Here is a 16,742-nt window from a genome sequence, read left to right on the forward strand (position 1 = left end):
TATTCCACCTACCCCGATTCTTGTCTCTTCGAACCATTCATCGATTTTCGATCGTCGACGCGTATGCGTATCGTACGCATCTTCCCGACGTCTGTTTTTTTCAGCTGTATCTGCAAATTTCAAGATTGCCGTTCACTCCACGATTGTATTCCGAGCTATTCCGTGTACTCCGAGAATAAAGAATACACTAGTCGTCGAAGTGGCGATTAAGCCGGAGTTCTAAAAGTACGATTATTGTCTTGAAATACTGTACCAGAAAATATACATAGCTATATTTCGCGTATCCCGCCTTCGCGTTTAGCAAACTTGTGTTATTTCGGTACAGCGTGGCGTCGGTTAAAGCATGCTCGGCCATTTCTCGCCGTACAATTTTTACTGGTCGATGGGTGTCGCAACTTATATGTATACCAAGAGTCCGAGTTGAGAATCTCGTTCGAATTCGTTTCTTTCCTTTTCCCTGTCCTTTTCGAAAACGCTGACTAACTCTTGGTAAACGTAACGAGCGGCAATGGAATTTCAAATTAAAAGAAGAAACGGGTGTTATATCGGAGCATGTACGCTTATAACATTCGATAATAAGATATACATACATAACGGTGGTAATATTAGCAACGATTAGGAAAAGTTCGTTCCCGTCCTATTTTCACGCGTGCCACTCTGCTTGCTCTCTACCTTCTGTTTCACCTTCGTTTTAGAATCGGATAAACGGTCGACGGCACGATTGTGTTACCCATGCCAGACTCGAGAATAGCATCGGTCAGATGAAATACCGGAATACCAGACGTTGATCGAATATTCCATGTCTACGAACTCCGACCATATTTTTTATTATAATTCTCAGCGATTCGACGATATCTTCTATCCTTCGCGTTTGCCTATTTACGAACACATATACCTTCTTTCCTCGAGTCTTACCGTCTCCGATTCGTCACCCGTGAATCTTGTCGTCGAACGATTTCATATTTCTCCTGATCCTGAGCATCATTCTTTTGAAAAGATTACGTTAAAACGCAAAATTCGACTTTGATTGTAATTCAAGCATAATTCACACTAGAATTACGTACTGCTACCTATCAGCGAGTAAAAATCAATAAGTAAACTGTTATCGAATCAAAGCATTGGACCACCTTCGTTCTACTATGAAGATTGCAACTGATTGTTTCTTTTTTTTTTCCCTGAACAGACACATTCATATATACGTACATATACAGATTATATATTTTACGTTACGCCTCCGATACCTGTCCATTTTGACGTTACGTTCGTAACAGTTTGTATGAAAACGTTTTCACAGGGAGAGAAAGTCGTATCGAAGACCAATCAGATGAAAACTGTCTAAACAACGAGCGCATAAGCATCGATAAGAGCTACGTATATATTGTACGCATAGCGTTCACGTACGTACATATATGTGATAATTTCGAATTTTTTTCCGAGATAGAACTCACAACGAGTATGTAACGGGTCCACGTTCGAAACAGCTGTTTCGATGCGCGCGGCTCGAGAATTCGTAGGAGGTCGCTACATTCGTCGACCTTGCTTTGACTTTGCCGAGTCAAAGTGTTTCGGTGATAAAACGTTCCGAAAGGTAGTCGAGACTTTTGTTACAAGTTGCTGCACAAAACAGAGGTTACCCAAGTTGAGAAACAACACCGACGACGCATTGCGAATCGTTAAAAGGAGAATTGCTTCGAAACCGATCAATTTCGATAGGAAAATTATGGCATTGAACAAGCTCAGCATCGACAAAGTGGATCTGACGGACAAACGGGTGTTGATACGGTACATATTCCTTGATCGCATCTCTCTCGATTTCAATTCACAACCATTATTCGCAAACTGCTACAAACTTATTGAAATATTTGTGCAACTCGTTGAAATGTTCGATGTAACCTTAATGCGATAAAGGATGCAACGAAAAATTCGGAAGCCGGTCAAAGAGTTTCGAGTTTTTATATAAAAATGAACATATACGTACTTCACCGATCGACGAGTTCATTTGTAAATCTCGCACGGTTTGCCTCATATATATTAATTGTAAGTGTAATTGTAATTATATTTCAGGGTGGACTTCAATGTACCGTTAAAGGAAGGAAAGATAACCAACAACCAACGAATCGTAGCCGCATTAGATACTGTTAAATATGCCCTTGAAAAGAAAGCGAAGAGCGTCGTATTAATGTCCCACTTGGGTCGCCCAGACGGTAAACAAGATATGAAATATACTTTAAAGCCGGTAGTGGAAGAATTGAAATCGCTGCTCGGAAAAGAGATTTTGTTTTTAAACGATTGCGTTGGACCGGACGTGGAAGCTGCCTGCAGCAATCCTACACCTGGAACGATCATCTTGTTAGAAAATTTAAGGTTTCACATAGAGGAGGAAGGCAAGGGAGTAGGACCCGATGGAAGCAAAGTACAAAGTTCTTTCTTTCTATATAAATTGCAACCTTTCGAAGCGCATGTTAAGTCTGAAAGATTTCTTTTCTTTTAGATAAAAGCCGATAAAGACAAAGTTGCAGAATTCCGAAAATCCCTCAGGAAACTCGGAGATGTTTATGTTAACGACGCATTCGGCACTGCGCACCGAGCTCATAGCTCGATGCTAGGAGAGGGATACGATACGAGGGCGAGCGGCTTTCTTCTGAAGAAAGAATTAGACTATTTTGCTAAGGCTTTGGATAACCCCGCGAGGCCGTTTTTGGCAATATTAGGCGGTGCAAAAGTTGCAGATAAAATACAGTTAATAAACAATATGTTGGACAAAGTCAACGAAATGATCATCGGCGGTGGAATGGCATATACTTTCTTAAAAGTATCGAAAAACATGAAGGTAAATATTGCGAAACGGTACTCGGTCCCTTTTTGTTTCTACTTCTAGAATAGTTCACGCATAACGTTCTCCATACATACAGATAGGTAACTCTTTATTCGACGAAGAAGGTGCGAAGATAGTCAACGATTTGTTAGCGAAGGCGGAGAAGAACAAAGTTCAAATACATTTACCTGTTGATTTTGTTACCGCGGATAAATTTGCGGAAAATGCGACTGTCGGTACAGCAGACTTGGAGAGTGGAATACCCGATGGTTTGATGGGTCTTGATGTTGGTCCAAAAACGAGAGAATTATTCGCAGGTAAACAATATTCCGACAACAGCGACAATTTTCTTCTTTCGTCTATGATGTTGAGAACAAATGCGTATCTATCGATATACGTTTTACAGAACCCATCAAAAGAGCAAAAACTATTGTGTGGAACGGTCCAGCAGGCGTGTTCGAATTTGAAAATTTCAGCAAAGGTACAAAGAGTCTGATGGACAATGTTGTGACCGCTACGTCGCAGGGTGCCATTACTATAATCGGTGGCGGCGATACAGCTACGTGTGCCGCTAAATGGAAAACCGAGGATAAAGTGAGCCACGTGAGCACTGGTGGCGGTGCCAGTTTAGAGCTTCTCGAAGGGAAAGTCTTGCCGGGAGTTGAGGCTCTTTCTCCAGCGTAAATTAGCGATACTGAAAGGTACCAGTTGATATTCGAATTTGAAAGATTTGATATCAGACAAGCCCGAGTACCTGGCACACAATATCTAATTGAATAGATGAAACATTTAATAATCCTGTAACAACAACCCTGTTGTTGCAGTTTCCATGTAAAAAGTATTGTATTTGGTGAAACACGATGCTCGTTTCCCTCCGCATGAAATACATTGAAATATATTGAAAAAGATTGAAATCTATAGTATTTTATAGAAACGACTGAATCATACGAATATATTCTACTCGATGATTGTTAGAGTACCGAAAAAGTGAAATCAACATCCACGTATGAAAAGATCAGTTTATAGATAGGTGAAATGTGAACAGCCCTTCTCACGAAATCTTCAATATAAATACAAATTATTTAGATAAATAAAATTTAGTTATTGCAGATTTAATGACGTATTAAAATACCACTTAAAACAACGAAATATAAATATATATAAGTATGTATGTACAAATTGTAAAACATACAGACACGCTTACGCGTGTCCCGATTTATTTACAGACATGAGTCCTTACTTTTCATTAAATAGATGACCGTTTGCCGGATATACGTACAATTAGAATGTACACGCTTAAAATATCGTCGTGTTACAAGCCCCTAGATTTTTCCTTTCTGTGAAATCATTCTGACGTCTGGTTTACATTAATTGACAATTTTGGGACGAATCCATTCCGCGAAGGAACGCTGGAATAATAGGGTCCCCTTCGGCATCGACTTGAAAAGGCATGGTTTGTTCACCTACAAGTTCTTCGGGTAACTGTCCGTATCCTTGTACTTCTTGCATCAGCGATATCACCGTTTCGAAACGTTTCTTTTTTGTTTCTTTCGTATCTTCATCTTTTTCCTTCTCCAGTTCGCAACACACCTACATAGTTTATGAGATACATGAAACGATACTCGATAATAGTATTTCATCGCATTTTCTATATTTTCACTACGTACCTGTCTCATTAACTCTAATTGTTTATTGAATCTCTGTAGATCGTTGGGTGATATCGATGTCTTCTTTCCTTCTAACCATTCTGGGTATTTATCTACTAATTCTTTCAGCGATGGGTACAAAATTTCTTTAGACAGCAAGTGTTGCAGCATTCCTTGCATGATTGGTAGAATACCACCAGGTCCATCGTCTAAAGATGCTTGGCCAAGCATTTCAGAAATATCAGCTTCGTTCTACAATATTTTTGGAAGAGATTTCTTGTCAGCATAAAACAGATTTAATTAAACGAATGGCCACGTTCTAAACAGCTACCTGCAGTGTTTCGGATGTTGCAGATAAATTGTTCAGTGCTTGAGCAATAACAGTTTCAAAGTCTGTACTTCCACCGTCTTTATCGGTGTTACCATCTTCCGACACTACGCTTGCAAGCGTTTGTGCCATTTTTTTAAAAGAAGCACCCAATTCGCTGTCTGCTCCTAACAGAGAAATATTAAAGTAATATCCTTTTTGAAAATTTCACAAATCTTTACCATTCTTAATTAAATTCTGTAAATTCTCTTCAAATTTATCAGCAGCTTCTTCGATGACGTTCGTGCTCCAAGCATTGTCTATCGTTTCGAAAGTATCCTCGTCTGCTCCAGGTGCTGAAGGTTTCCTTTTCTCTTCTACTTTACCTACTTTTTGTTTGTCCAAATCTTCTAGTGCACCTATAACATTACAATTACATATGTTCATTACAAACAAATGTTCTTTTTTATCATAAATATGTAACATATAATTCAAGCAATATCCTAATTTTGTTCGGTCATTTTATAAAAATTTGTATGGACCATTTAACAAAGAAATTACTTTGCAGGTGACTAATGAAATCATGCGAAACAAGAAGAAATAATTGGTCTTCTAACACCCTTTCCAAAATTTAAAAAAATCTTTACCATTCTTAATGAAGTTCTGTAGATTCTCCTTAAACTGATCGACAGCTCCTTCGATAATATTCGCGGTCCAAGCATCTTCTAACGTTTCAAAGTTCTCTTCATTTGTTGCAACTGCCAAGGACTCCTTCTTTTCGACTGTTTCATTTACTTTTTGTTCTTTGTTGAAATCTTCCAGAGCACCTATGATACAATTGTAACGAGAAACAAAACTTGTATGGATTACATAACAAAAAAATTATTTTCAAAATTTCTAAATTCTTTTATGAAAATGAGAAATCGTTTAATTCCTTTTATATTAAGATTCTTAAGAAAGAAGTCATGTTAACTTATTTTGCTAAGCGTATCGATAGAAATAAAAATACATATATTTATTCTGGCAGAAATAAAAATACATATAATTCCTTATTTTAGGTTATGAAACTCTTGCGGTACATTTATTTAGTTATACTTTGGTAAACGAACAAACTACTTACTGTCTAATAAATCATTTAATTCTTGATCTTCTACTGGATTTACAAGTTTCTCGTCAGCCATATTTACCGTTTTTCGAATACGATGACAACTTGAAAATTATAGCATAAAGGCATACGTATCAAAACGGTTGTACGTTTATCACCATATACGTATATATATACATATTATAAATACACTTTATGTAGGTGAACTAACACAAATAAACTCGTGTACTTTTGATGAGTTCAGTAATTAATAAATTTCAATAACAGTGTTTCGAATCATACACAGTCATTCTTTAAATCTTTTCGAAAAAATTTGTGGTATTATAGTTGCTTATAGGCAACTATGTATAACTATAACTAAATAGCCAAAACTGCTTCGTGCAAATTTTGATCGTTTGTAATTGTATTTTGCGAGAAAAAGGTTGCTTGGAGCAGAATTTGCTATGAATTTGCCACCATAACTTGCCGCCGATAAATTCCGAGCGTAATGCGAAAACAAATGGGACGGAATTTGTCGACAAGTTCTGGTGGCACAAATTCATAACAATGTGTTAGAAACAACATATATTTAATTGATAACACCAGGATAGTGTTCGTATATTTTCTTAAAATAGTTTTTATAAGTTTCATTAAACCGAATTCAAACTTTGAAATACAATATTTATATGAAGTATATGCATATACGCATATATAGCTATTTCACAAGTATTTAGTTTCTCAATATATTTATAGTACAGGCCCTTCGGAAATAAATTTTTTTATTGAATGAAAAATTCTGTTCACAGTAATTACAATAATATATGTAAAATATAGTTGGTTTTTATTTATTAACAACATTATTCGATAACGTACAGGGAATAAGAAAAGTAATGATCATCGCTTCTAAGGGTGAATTTACACCTCTGGCTTGGTGGACATTCTGCAAAAACTTTACCAATTTATAGCTTGATAATTATTTGTTGCAGCATATTCATGTAAAAAAAAGTTGTCAACAACTATTTTCTTTGTTGTAAACGATTTTGCTGCATGTTTCGTCTACAAATTTCTATCGATCCAAAGGTATAGATTCACCCATAGAAACGACAATCATTATTTCTCTTACACTCGGTGCAAGCTCAATAGACGCACAAATTAGTTTGTCAATATTATTAAAATTATCTTTCCTGACTTGCATCGCTTTCAGGGAAAACTTTGTTCAATAACCGATAACATATATCCAATTGATCTACGCTCTCCTCTTGTTGTAAATCTTTTATATAACGTTCTAATGTGGATTGTAAACGAAGTTCCGGGCGCCTACATTCATTTAAGGCTGGGAGAAAATTATTATTGGTCAAAGCATCAAGAATATTCAACAGCTGATCTCTGAAACAACAAATGCTACATTTTAGTCTACGAAATTAGATAAACAAAGTGAAATAGAAACGCGATAATACCGAATTTCTGGAAGTAATTCATTGGTGATTAATAATCCAGTTGCTTGTTCGATGAAACCCATATTAACTAGCATGAGTTTCAAATCGTTTGTGTGCTCCTTGTTGCAAAGAGAGCATAAAAGGAAAGCAGATTTAATCTGTAGCTTTTTCACTGGACTTTGCATAGCTCTTAAAAGTACAGAATATCCATCGTGCGTTTCCATATACTTGAGAGACATCGATTGTTCACGAACTATACCTAAATTTTTACAATTTATTTTTTCACATAGTCTATAAAGAAGTGTAATTCGTGTTTGAATAAATGAGGTCCATACTTACAAGATATAGCGTACAAAGCTTTGATTCTGGCTGTCTCCACAGTATCTGAATCTACCATGTTCAGCAATACAGGGAACAGACCAGTTTCTAGAAATTTCTCTTGGCAAAAAGGATTATTCTGAGTTAATGTCGCTATCACATCCGCTGTTCTCCATCTGATGTTGCCATGCGGAGAGTTTAAACATGGACCGAAAATCGAGAAACCTCCAATTTTATAGAAGTCGTTTGCGATATCCATATTATCTACAAAATCTGCTATTCTTTCCAAGGCAGTTTCTTGTTGCGAGGTATCATCGTCTGGACATAGTTCGACTACATTAGACAATATTTTAATACCTTTCTGCAATTCTTCTATAACATTACACGACAAGGAAGAAAGCGCTTCCATTAAAAATTGTTGTCTCTGTAAATATATGAGAATTATAGTTAAGTGAATCATCGAGAGTATGCGAACATGCTCAACGTATTCATAACTATGATATCTACTTCTTCATCCATTGGATTTAATCGAGTATTCCTGCTAGGATCTTCAGAATTAGCTGCTTCCATGGCATATCTCAACATTCCTTGTAAATTTCTCGGTTGTCTAGGTTGATTCGCCATTACATTTAGCGTTTCTGATTCGGCATTGTTTACGTTTGGAGGCCCTTGGATAGATAATGGTCTCGCTCTGCTACTCGCGTTAGATTTAGCTGCTGCTTTTTCTTCCATGTTCGAACACTGAGATCTTAAATAGTTTTTGAAATTAGTTAACAGAGGGATGATCGTAGGTAACGGTAATTATTAGTACGATAAGTAGTGAAATAAAGTGATCTCTCATACTTCTCTATCTTTTTTGTAACCTTCGTCGCATGCGCTGCACCCATCAATCAAGTATATCGTTCTCAAATAGATGTTCTTTTGATGTTACAAAAAAGACACATTATGAAATATATTCTGTAATCACTGCTACTTTTTCAGACGATTTTGTTGCCTCTCGAATGAAGGTTTGTTATTAGAGGTTGTAATGTACAAATGTACGTAAGTATATCTACATACTTACATATGTACCCGTTTAGGCAATGGAAGTGTAGCGCGATAGACACTGATCAACACTGCACTAACTGACTCCCACGATAAGCAAAGTCAAAAATAAAACGTGAGAAATTTACATCGATCGATGTTACCGCGCTTATTTTATTGTTTTTCAGCGCAAGTGTTCGAAGAATTCCCTAGCGTAGGGCGTAGGGCCAAGGTGATGTCACGTTGATCTATATACGTAGGTGTACATAGAAGAGTAGTAAGTACTTCGGTAAGTATAAATACATACTTACATGGTACATACACACACTGTATATTTGCGTGGGTACAGTGTTACGAAAACGACATCTGTAAATCAAGTATTCTGCGATGTATTTACATGGACATGTAAGCCGTAAGTAGTTCTCGAATTTTCCGTAAAACTTCCATATTAGTTCATTATATATTTTCTTAAAAAGCTTTATTTATAATCGCGTCTAAGGCATATAACCTTAATGTCGAGTCCAACGGCAGATTGTTATTTTCATGCGAGACGCGATAAAAATGTTTTTTTGGTAATATTCAGTTCACGAAATTGCGTGTCTATTCAACATTGATGTCTTCCATATTATATTTTAAATATTCCCGCGCTTCATTCAAATGTCTGTACAGTGCCATTCAACGTAGCGGTAAAACGCTGAAACTGTTAGCCAAACGTTACCGACAGAGAGACGCAAGCTATAGGCGGCAGTAGGCGGTTACATTCCCGGAGGATTTACGAATCTTCTTACCGCTTTTCATTCAAATTTTTGTAATAATTTATTAATATGGTACGAAGATACGACTAATAAATTGTAAATATTTTTCTGATGAAAGTCAGTGAGCACTCTCATTTCCTCTCCGATTTCAAATTCTATCCGAGACGTTTTTTTTTTGGAAAATGACACGAAAACCAGAGACGTAATTTCCTTTTACCTCTCTGCGAAAACTTAAAAGTTAGGCTTACCAGCTGTTGCACATAAAACTAACCAACATAGTGACGGATGAATCGAACTAACCTAGTTATAAACCTAGATGTGGCATCGGGAGTTGGCGAAGTTGTATTTCTATTCTTTGACATGTTGTAAGTACAATGTATAGGGACAGTAGCGGACTCCACACGAAAGCGAATTAAAATAAATGTTATAACAATTTGTCGCAAGTGCTTGAATCGTCAACGATTTCTATAAACAAACGAAAAAAGCGCGCTTCCCTTTTGCATAATTAAACGTTAGACGTCGGATTTAATTGGTTAGAAGCTTGGAGATTTCACCACGAGCAGCAGCACTATCGGCCGCTCACGTTTTTGTACGTAACTTTAAATATGGTTGCTTATGGGCCAAATTAGGCCGAAAGCTTTTCTAATCAAAACAGAAGGTTTTTGAATCGGCGCTGTACAAATACCTGAACGGAAGAAATAATTCTTGCCGGAATTTCCATCACATCGTATGGTGAAAATGGCAAAAAACAGCTCGCGCTGCTTCCCTATTGAGATTTAGAATTGAGAATTCGAATCCAAACTGGGATAGCGCGCCTTCTGGTAAGTGGTTTGCAATTTGAAACTATTGTCAGGCTATGCTATTGTATACATACATATGCATATAGATTAATCGAGATCAAAGAGTTTGGTCACTCCGCTGTGTGTAACCGCTTCCACCTCGTGACTCTTAGATAGTTCGAGTGGGTTGGACAACTATGTCGACTACCGCGTGTCTGTACGTATCTATACTATACAGATTGCGAAATACGTTAAAATACTTTCGTGTTGAAAACAACGTCGATGGTTGACCGAAACGAAAAAAAAACAGGGACAGTGGCGTTCGTTGCTAACAATAAGTTTGTGCAGGGCGCAAAGCAACTGTGAGTTCGATACTTACCCGACCGAATGAAACTACTCGAACTCGTTGTTGCAAATTGAGACGAAGATGGAAACGCGTACGTGGTCGTCTATACTCGAGATCTCTTCCACAGAAATATTTGTCATTAGAATGACGTCAGCTCGTCGCAAGTAATTTCGTTGTGGCAGGATGAACCAACCACAGAGCTTGATATTTTATACTCGTACACGTACTATCGAGTATTTTGGTCGCACACCGAATCGTCCAGATAATCCAGAGAATGTCTCGACGTGTTCAGCCAAGAGTACTATGCCGTGTGTACTATGTGTACGCACGTGGCGTGTACCCGAGCAACCTGTCATCGTTGCATCGTAAGCTCCGCGCTCGAGTTTGATAAAGTGATAAAAAATAGAAATTGTGGAAGGAAAAACATTGTTTGTACGAATTCGATCGTTTCGATTCGACGCGTAATTCTCCATTTATTGTGTTTCGACCGTCAACACGGTTGTATACGGATTCCATAGAGGTGTTCGTGTCGTTGTATAAGCGAATGGGTAAATATGTACCCGTGAGTACATGTACCGATAGCGTTAGGTGTAACGATGAATCCGTTGGATGGATGGTGTGTATAGGTACAAAAGCATTGTCGATGAGCACTCGCATGATCGCGGTAAACGAGTAAAAACATGGACGGTAACGCGATCGAGTCAGTTAAACGTCAGTTTCCGTTTAACGCTCGGATTTCTTTGTAGATTTCGAGACACGGTGGCAGGTTTTCAAGCCAAAATCGAAAAGAGACACTCGGGGCCGGAGTCTGGTTCCGTACCCTCTCTCCTATCTCCTCGTCTTTCGTCGAGTTGTTCGGAAGCTGGAAATCAGCTTCGAGAGCGGCTATTCCGCTCGAGTGGCAAATCTTCGACAGATCTTTAATGGAAGTCGTAGAGGAGGTAGCGATGGAGCAACTGCGGTAGCTGAAGTTTGTGAACGATTTTTGGCAAGTTGGTGCCGCACAACCTTCGGACTATCAACCTAGCCTGATGGGTCAGCGGCAATGGCGTTCCGGCCGCCTCCATCACGATCGCTCTCTGCGCGTCCGTCAGACTGCTCGATCTCCGTATCATGCAAGGATCGAAGCTTTCCGCCGCTTCCAGCAACACTTTCAGCAATCGCGGTTTGTTCGCTGTATTCTGAAGGGAATTCAGTATGCCGTGGGGGTCGCGGAATTGCGTCTTGATCACGACCCGCGCACCGTACTTGAGCAAGAGAGCCACCACTTCGACCGACGCGTTCTCGTTCGAAGCTACGTACTCGGCTAGAACCGGACGTAACGCGGGCCCTTCGTCGCTGCGTATCACCAGGTTCGGGTCAGCGCCTCGCTCCAACAACATCGACAGAATCTCCAGCCTATTTGGAATGTTGTCCGCGCAAGCGACGTGAAGCGGCGAACCGATGATCGGCGAAGTCGCGTTCACGTCGGCACCTAAATCCGACGAATTCGACGCTCGAATAAAATACGTGTAAATAAAATCTGTATCGCGTCGCACAGTGGTCCCAAATCGCCAAAACGTGATCAAAACTTATTAGAAAATTATTGGTTCTGCTTGAAAATTGGTATTAGGCCGTTTTTGGGGTCGCTGATCACGAATCTGAACTTGAAATTAGAAAAAACAAAATGGCGGATCCAACATGGCGGACATATACATTAAAAAATTATTGGTTCTGCTTGAAAATTGGTGTTAGGCCGTTTTTGGGGTCGCTGATCACGAATCTGAACTTGAAATTAGAAAAAACAAAATGGCGGACATATACATTAAAAAATTATTGGTTCTGCTTGAAAATTGGTGTTAGGCCGTTTTTGGGGTCGCTGATCAAAGAGTGAAAGTAAAAGCAAAGCATATTTGTGTATTAGTCAGGGATTACCTGAACACCCCTCTACCTTCCCTCTCGCTGGATCATATTGACCTGAACGAGGGGAAAGACTGATTCTCCGGACAGCAAACTCTACCCTTTGTATTGTATAAAGTAGGTATTCTATTCGCACTTCATAGTTCCCAAAGAAGAAAGAATTGAAGAATTGCTGGTCTTTTCACGTACAATAAGATCCCATAATCAAAAATATAGGTTTCCACTTGAAAAAACAAAGTTGACCTTCAAATGACCTTGAAAACGCCACCCAAATAAAAAACTGATACTGCCTTCGACACGTGTTTCACACTTTTTTAATATCTTTCATACTTTTCGAGATATTCGGCTGGAAAGTTTTCAAAATGAACAGCCGGTATGAAAACAGCGTTCATGTTTGAAAAATATAAAAAAATTTCGGTTATATGATTCTTTATGAAAAATTGACATTCTATTGAAAATCTGTTTAAATTTTACAGAAAGACAGTGCATATCTCTCACAGTTTGACAAGAAATGCAAGGAAAGCACATAAAATACCTATTCTGCGTTACAAAAAACAGTGCTACGACCACAGAGGCACCGAGGGGCAGCTAATTTTTTTTAGAATTGCAAGATAATACTATGTAGTAGAAGCTCCAACAAGTTTTAGCGATAGACCGTGTGAGACTTGCAACTTTTACTCTACATCTTAAAAATTTATGCCTGCACTTTTACTCTCTCTTTGCATACACAGTTATCAGTTAACAATAAACATTTGGCACTAAAAACTACGCAACTTACCTCCACGAACAGCATCCATAATGCACAATGAAAATCGAAACGTTTCAAGACAATTTGTACACTGTGCACCTAAAATTCGCAATGTGCTACACAAGCTTAAAAAGGTACGGTCTAATGAACTCGAAGTTGGGACTGTGACTGTTGGTAAGGTATAAAAAAACGACCTTTTTCCTGTTTACCCCCACTTAGAAACACTCTTAGAGTAACCAACCCCAAAACTTACCTAGCTGAAAGTTCATATTTTAGGTTTTGGCCACGTTTTCCGGCTTTGGGACTACTGTGCGTCGCATCCAGCGTTGGGTCTTCGAGTCGGCCGAGTCTCGTTCGGTGACGGTGACCCAACGCTGACACCAACGAATCAACTCACCCGAACGCAACAGCATCCGAACGATAGAGGGATCCCCTTTCAGGATGGCCAAGTCGAGAGCAGTAGGCTTTTGATATTCTGGCCCGAGATCTAGTCTAGCGCCTTGCTTCAAGAGCAGATCGATCACCGATGGATCTCCGCCGAGGATCGCGTAGTGCAGAACGGTCCGGTAGTCGTGCCTCGCGTCCGCCATCGAGTTCACGTCCGCACCGTAACTCAGCAGAAGCAGCACGGAAGCTATGCCCTGCTGGCGAGAACGTTCTCGGATCAGATACGATAGCAAACAGCTGCGTACAGCGACAGGCCACGTTACCTGAGGCAATCTCGAAGCTTTCATCAACGGCGTGAGTCCCGCGCGATCTCTCGTGTTCGGTTGAGCCCCGAAAGCAAGCAACAATTCCATGCATTGCAGGTCCAACGGCGAAACCAAATTGATTTCCGAACCGAAGAAGTACCGTTTGTTCGGATTCGCGCCAGCTTCCAGCAGAATCCTCGCCACGTCGACGTGACGATTCTTCAGGGCGAGGCGCAGCGGTTCGTCGCACATTGTTGTCCTGCATCGTTGATCGACATTCTTTCACGCGTCGTCTATTTCTTTTCTAACGACCCGACGCGACGCGTTCTTCTCTTTCCCCTTTCACCAACGAATACAAACAACATGTACTGTTCGTGCCTCGCAAGAAGTCAAAGGGCAAAGGGGGGCACTCGCTCGCTCCGCCTATCCCCACCGATCACGCTCCAGTAGTCCAATGCTTAGGCTTTGACGTCACACGCTACACAGTATCTGCGACCGCTCTAGCCAATAGAACAGCTAGAGGCGTGACCAATCAGCCTTGCATTCCTTTCGCGAGACTTCTTGTACGGCACGCACAGTACGCGTAGCAACAAAAGGGGCAAACGAACGGGCAACAGAGCTGGACAATCAGATACAATTACGCGGAAGTAAGCGATACAAAGAAGCATCCGTGGACGCGGACTCGAACACTAAGCTGGATCGAGAAATTGTTGGCGCGTTTTCAATGCCAATCGATCATCGATGGAGGCGAAGCGAAGGAGAAGAACGTCGATGGTTCCCCTCTTCGTCGAGAAGATAGAAAATGGCAGACAAATCGTTGATTGAGTAAGCAACGCCAAGCCAGACGAAGGGAGGAGATCGTAAATGATCGGAGGGTAGATCGTACCTGGGGAAAAGCTCTTCAGTGTCCGGTCGGTGGTCGACTTTGGCACTGTGGTCGAGCAACAGCTTGACCAGATCCACGTAGCCATGCTCGGCGGCAAGATGCAACGCCGAATAGCCGCATTCGTCGGTCGCGTCGATGTCCGCGCCCCGCACCAACAACAATTTAACCGCTTCCATGTACTTTTGCCACACCGCGTAATGCAACGGCCTCAGACCCTGAGTGACAGCTTCGTTCGCCTTCGCGCCGCATGCCAGCAGAATACGAATCTCGTCGAGCGGCTTCAACCGTATTATCGAGTCGGCTAGTTCCCGTTGCAACGGACTCGCGATGCATTCGGTAGGCATCTAAGGACGTCGTGACCGAAAACGAAAAACCAGAAGAAACATTTTAACGACCCCTGTCTCGGTCCCGGGCCGTCACCTTCCTCGTTCCTACGTCCGTCTCGATCATCGTTAAAAACGGAAAGGTTGCCGCACCGTTTCTCAGCGCCGCGCGTCTCGAATCGAAGCGAATCGACTCGACTCGACTCGAGTCGCTGTACGAGCTCGATCGAACCTCTGCCAAGGGACCGACACAAATTTAGCGATGATAACGGAACCGCGAACCGAATCGGTTGCGAAAAGTCTCGCGTCTCTCGCAACCATTTTATCCTCTGAACACCGAAACGCGAGACAGCGGATACGTCTCCACGTATGCGTACGTATTCGTCGAGTTCGTAACCCGTCTTTTGTCTACCAACGACACCTCGATCTAGCCTACTCGATTCGTATTGCAGATCGTCGAGATATTCGTTGCATTTTACATTCGACTCGGACTCGTCGCCGACGCGAGGCTTCCTTTTTGAAAAAAGGAAAGTTTGGACGATTTGCTTCGATTCGATTCGACTCGATCGGAACTTTGGAGGAAAGCACGAGATGGGCCCGGATGTTGGGACTGTTACATGATCCGAACGACAGTTGACGTTTCGCGACGCGAACACCGTTCCACCGCCGAACGTTGTTTACTCACGGTAAATAATCTTCGGTGCTCCACCATATAGAACCGGTTGTGTTACAAACTGTCTTCTCGGTCGGAAAGTCGGTCCTATTTAAAGCTTCAAACGGCGATTCCGCCCGAAAATAACACAAAGGGAACGCGCGGGAGTGTGCGCACCGACTCGTTCGCTCGCGACAACTGCGCAATTTTCGCTTCGCAGAAGCTTTCGCGGCGAGTGCTTTTGCTCTTGTCTCGAGTCCCGATTCTTCCCTCGATCGGGAACATCGTTCTCGTCTCCGATCTCGATTTTCTCGAAAAAATCTCATTTTCTCGAGCGATCCGAGATATTCTTGTGTTCGAAACACTCGGCTTCCCTCTTGCAATTTCTTTGGCAATCGGGGACGCGACGATTGCGACGCAACGGTGCAACCAGTTTGCGACGATCTCTCGCGAGATCAACGCGAAACGATCGGACATCTGAACAAGGATCACTGCCACGTGTGCGCGAGCACGCTCCTCGATCAGGCGATGTTCGTGATCGCTGATCATCGAATGTCCTCTGGAAATTGGTTGAAAACGAGACGTCGCGTCGGTTCGTCATTCTTCCCTCCGCAAACTTATTCCGACGAAGAATCCAGTCGGCGTCCTTACATGCGCGTACATGAATACGAACGTATTATTTCCATCAGAGCGGAACACAACGATACACTCGCGAAATACGCAGATACACCGGCGCGCGGACGTCACAAAGACGAATAATTCCGTGCTGTTTTCGCGGAACGCTTATTTACGCCAAACGGACGCAGGCGTCGCAGCGAGTTGCGGTCGGTGCGTGCCGCGTTTCATCCGATAACCGAAAATCTGATTAACCGGTCGACTAAAGAACGCGCGACGCGCCGGACGATCGGCGCACAGTGGGCAATTCGGACGAAATCGGATTCAAAATGAAAGAACTTTCGATAGAAATGAGGTAGAGCGATGAAATTTTTTTTAAATTAAAGCTGAAACTTTGTAGAATATGGGAAAAATAGGG

At 41.2% G+C, this 16,742-nt stretch overlaps 4 protein-coding genes and 1 long non-coding RNA gene across 7 annotated transcripts in view; 1 reads left to right on the forward strand and 4 right to left on the reverse strand.

Moving 5' to 3' along the window:
- LOC143353526 (uncharacterized) overlaps nt 1-16,742 on the reverse strand; it is a 73,811-nt gene that overhangs the window by 17,339 nt on the left and 39,730 nt on the right. The window lies entirely within an intron of this gene.
- Nucleotides 1,532-3,931, forward strand: Pgk (phosphoglycerate kinase). Its single transcript, XM_076786918.1, has 5 exons — nt 1,532-1,782; nt 2,065-2,413; nt 2,492-2,830; nt 2,913-3,132; nt 3,222-3,931. The coding sequence occupies exons 1-5, from the start codon at nt 1,721-1,723 to the stop codon at nt 3,497-3,499; spliced, it is 1,248 nt and encodes a 415-aa protein (XP_076643033.1). The 5' UTR covers nt 1,532-1,720; the 3' UTR covers nt 3,500-3,931.
- On the reverse strand, nt 4,044-6,047 carry Pex19 (peroxisomal biogenesis factor 19). Of its 2 annotated transcripts, none has more exons than XM_076786924.1 (6): nt 5,889-6,047; nt 5,416-5,595; nt 5,011-5,178; nt 4,793-4,956; nt 4,483-4,713; nt 4,044-4,405 (listed from the first exon to the last, which is right to left on the reverse strand). In XM_076786924.1, exons 1-6 carry the CDS (start codon nt 5,947-5,949, stop codon nt 4,178-4,180), a joined length of 1,032 nt encoding a protein of 343 aa, XP_076643039.1. In that variant the 5' UTR covers nt 5,950-6,047; the 3' UTR covers nt 4,044-4,177. The 2 variants fall into 2 exon arrangements, with proteins under 2 accessions (XP_076643039.1, XP_076643038.1); XM_076786923.1 differs by having other exon boundaries at nt 5,011-5,187.
- LOC143353520 (hsp70-binding protein 1) lies at nt 6,615-8,973 on the reverse strand. The gene is made up of 6 exons (XM_076786922.1): nt 8,670-8,973; nt 8,450-8,600; nt 8,114-8,354; nt 7,628-8,030; nt 7,310-7,547; nt 6,615-7,238 (listed from the first exon to the last, which is right to left on the reverse strand). The coding sequence occupies exons 2-6, from the start codon at nt 8,491-8,493 to the stop codon at nt 7,028-7,030; spliced, it is 1,137 nt and encodes a 378-aa protein (XP_076643037.1). The 5' UTR covers nt 8,494-8,600; nt 8,670-8,973; the 3' UTR covers nt 6,615-7,027.
- LOC143353519 (ankyrin repeat and SOCS box protein 16) lies at nt 10,954-15,926 on the reverse strand. Of its 2 annotated transcripts, XM_076786921.1 has the most exons (5): nt 15,743-15,919; nt 14,735-15,078; nt 13,867-14,107; nt 13,554-13,797; nt 10,954-11,983 (listed from the first exon to the last, which is right to left on the reverse strand). In XM_076786921.1, exons 1-5 carry the CDS (start codon nt 15,767-15,769, stop codon nt 11,430-11,432), a joined length of 1,410 nt encoding a protein of 469 aa, XP_076643036.1. In that variant the 5' UTR covers nt 15,770-15,919; the 3' UTR covers nt 10,954-11,429. The 2 variants fall into 2 exon arrangements, with proteins under 2 accessions (XP_076643036.1, XP_076643035.1); XM_076786920.1 differs by having other exon boundaries at nt 13,554-14,107; nt 15,743-15,926.

Source organism: Halictus rubicundus, chromosome 4 (assembly GCF_050948215.1).
Source record: "Halictus rubicundus isolate RS-2024b chromosome 4, iyHalRubi1_principal, whole genome shotgun sequence".
NCBI classification, from domain to species: Eukaryota; Metazoa; Arthropoda; class Insecta; order Hymenoptera; family Halictidae; genus Halictus; species Halictus rubicundus.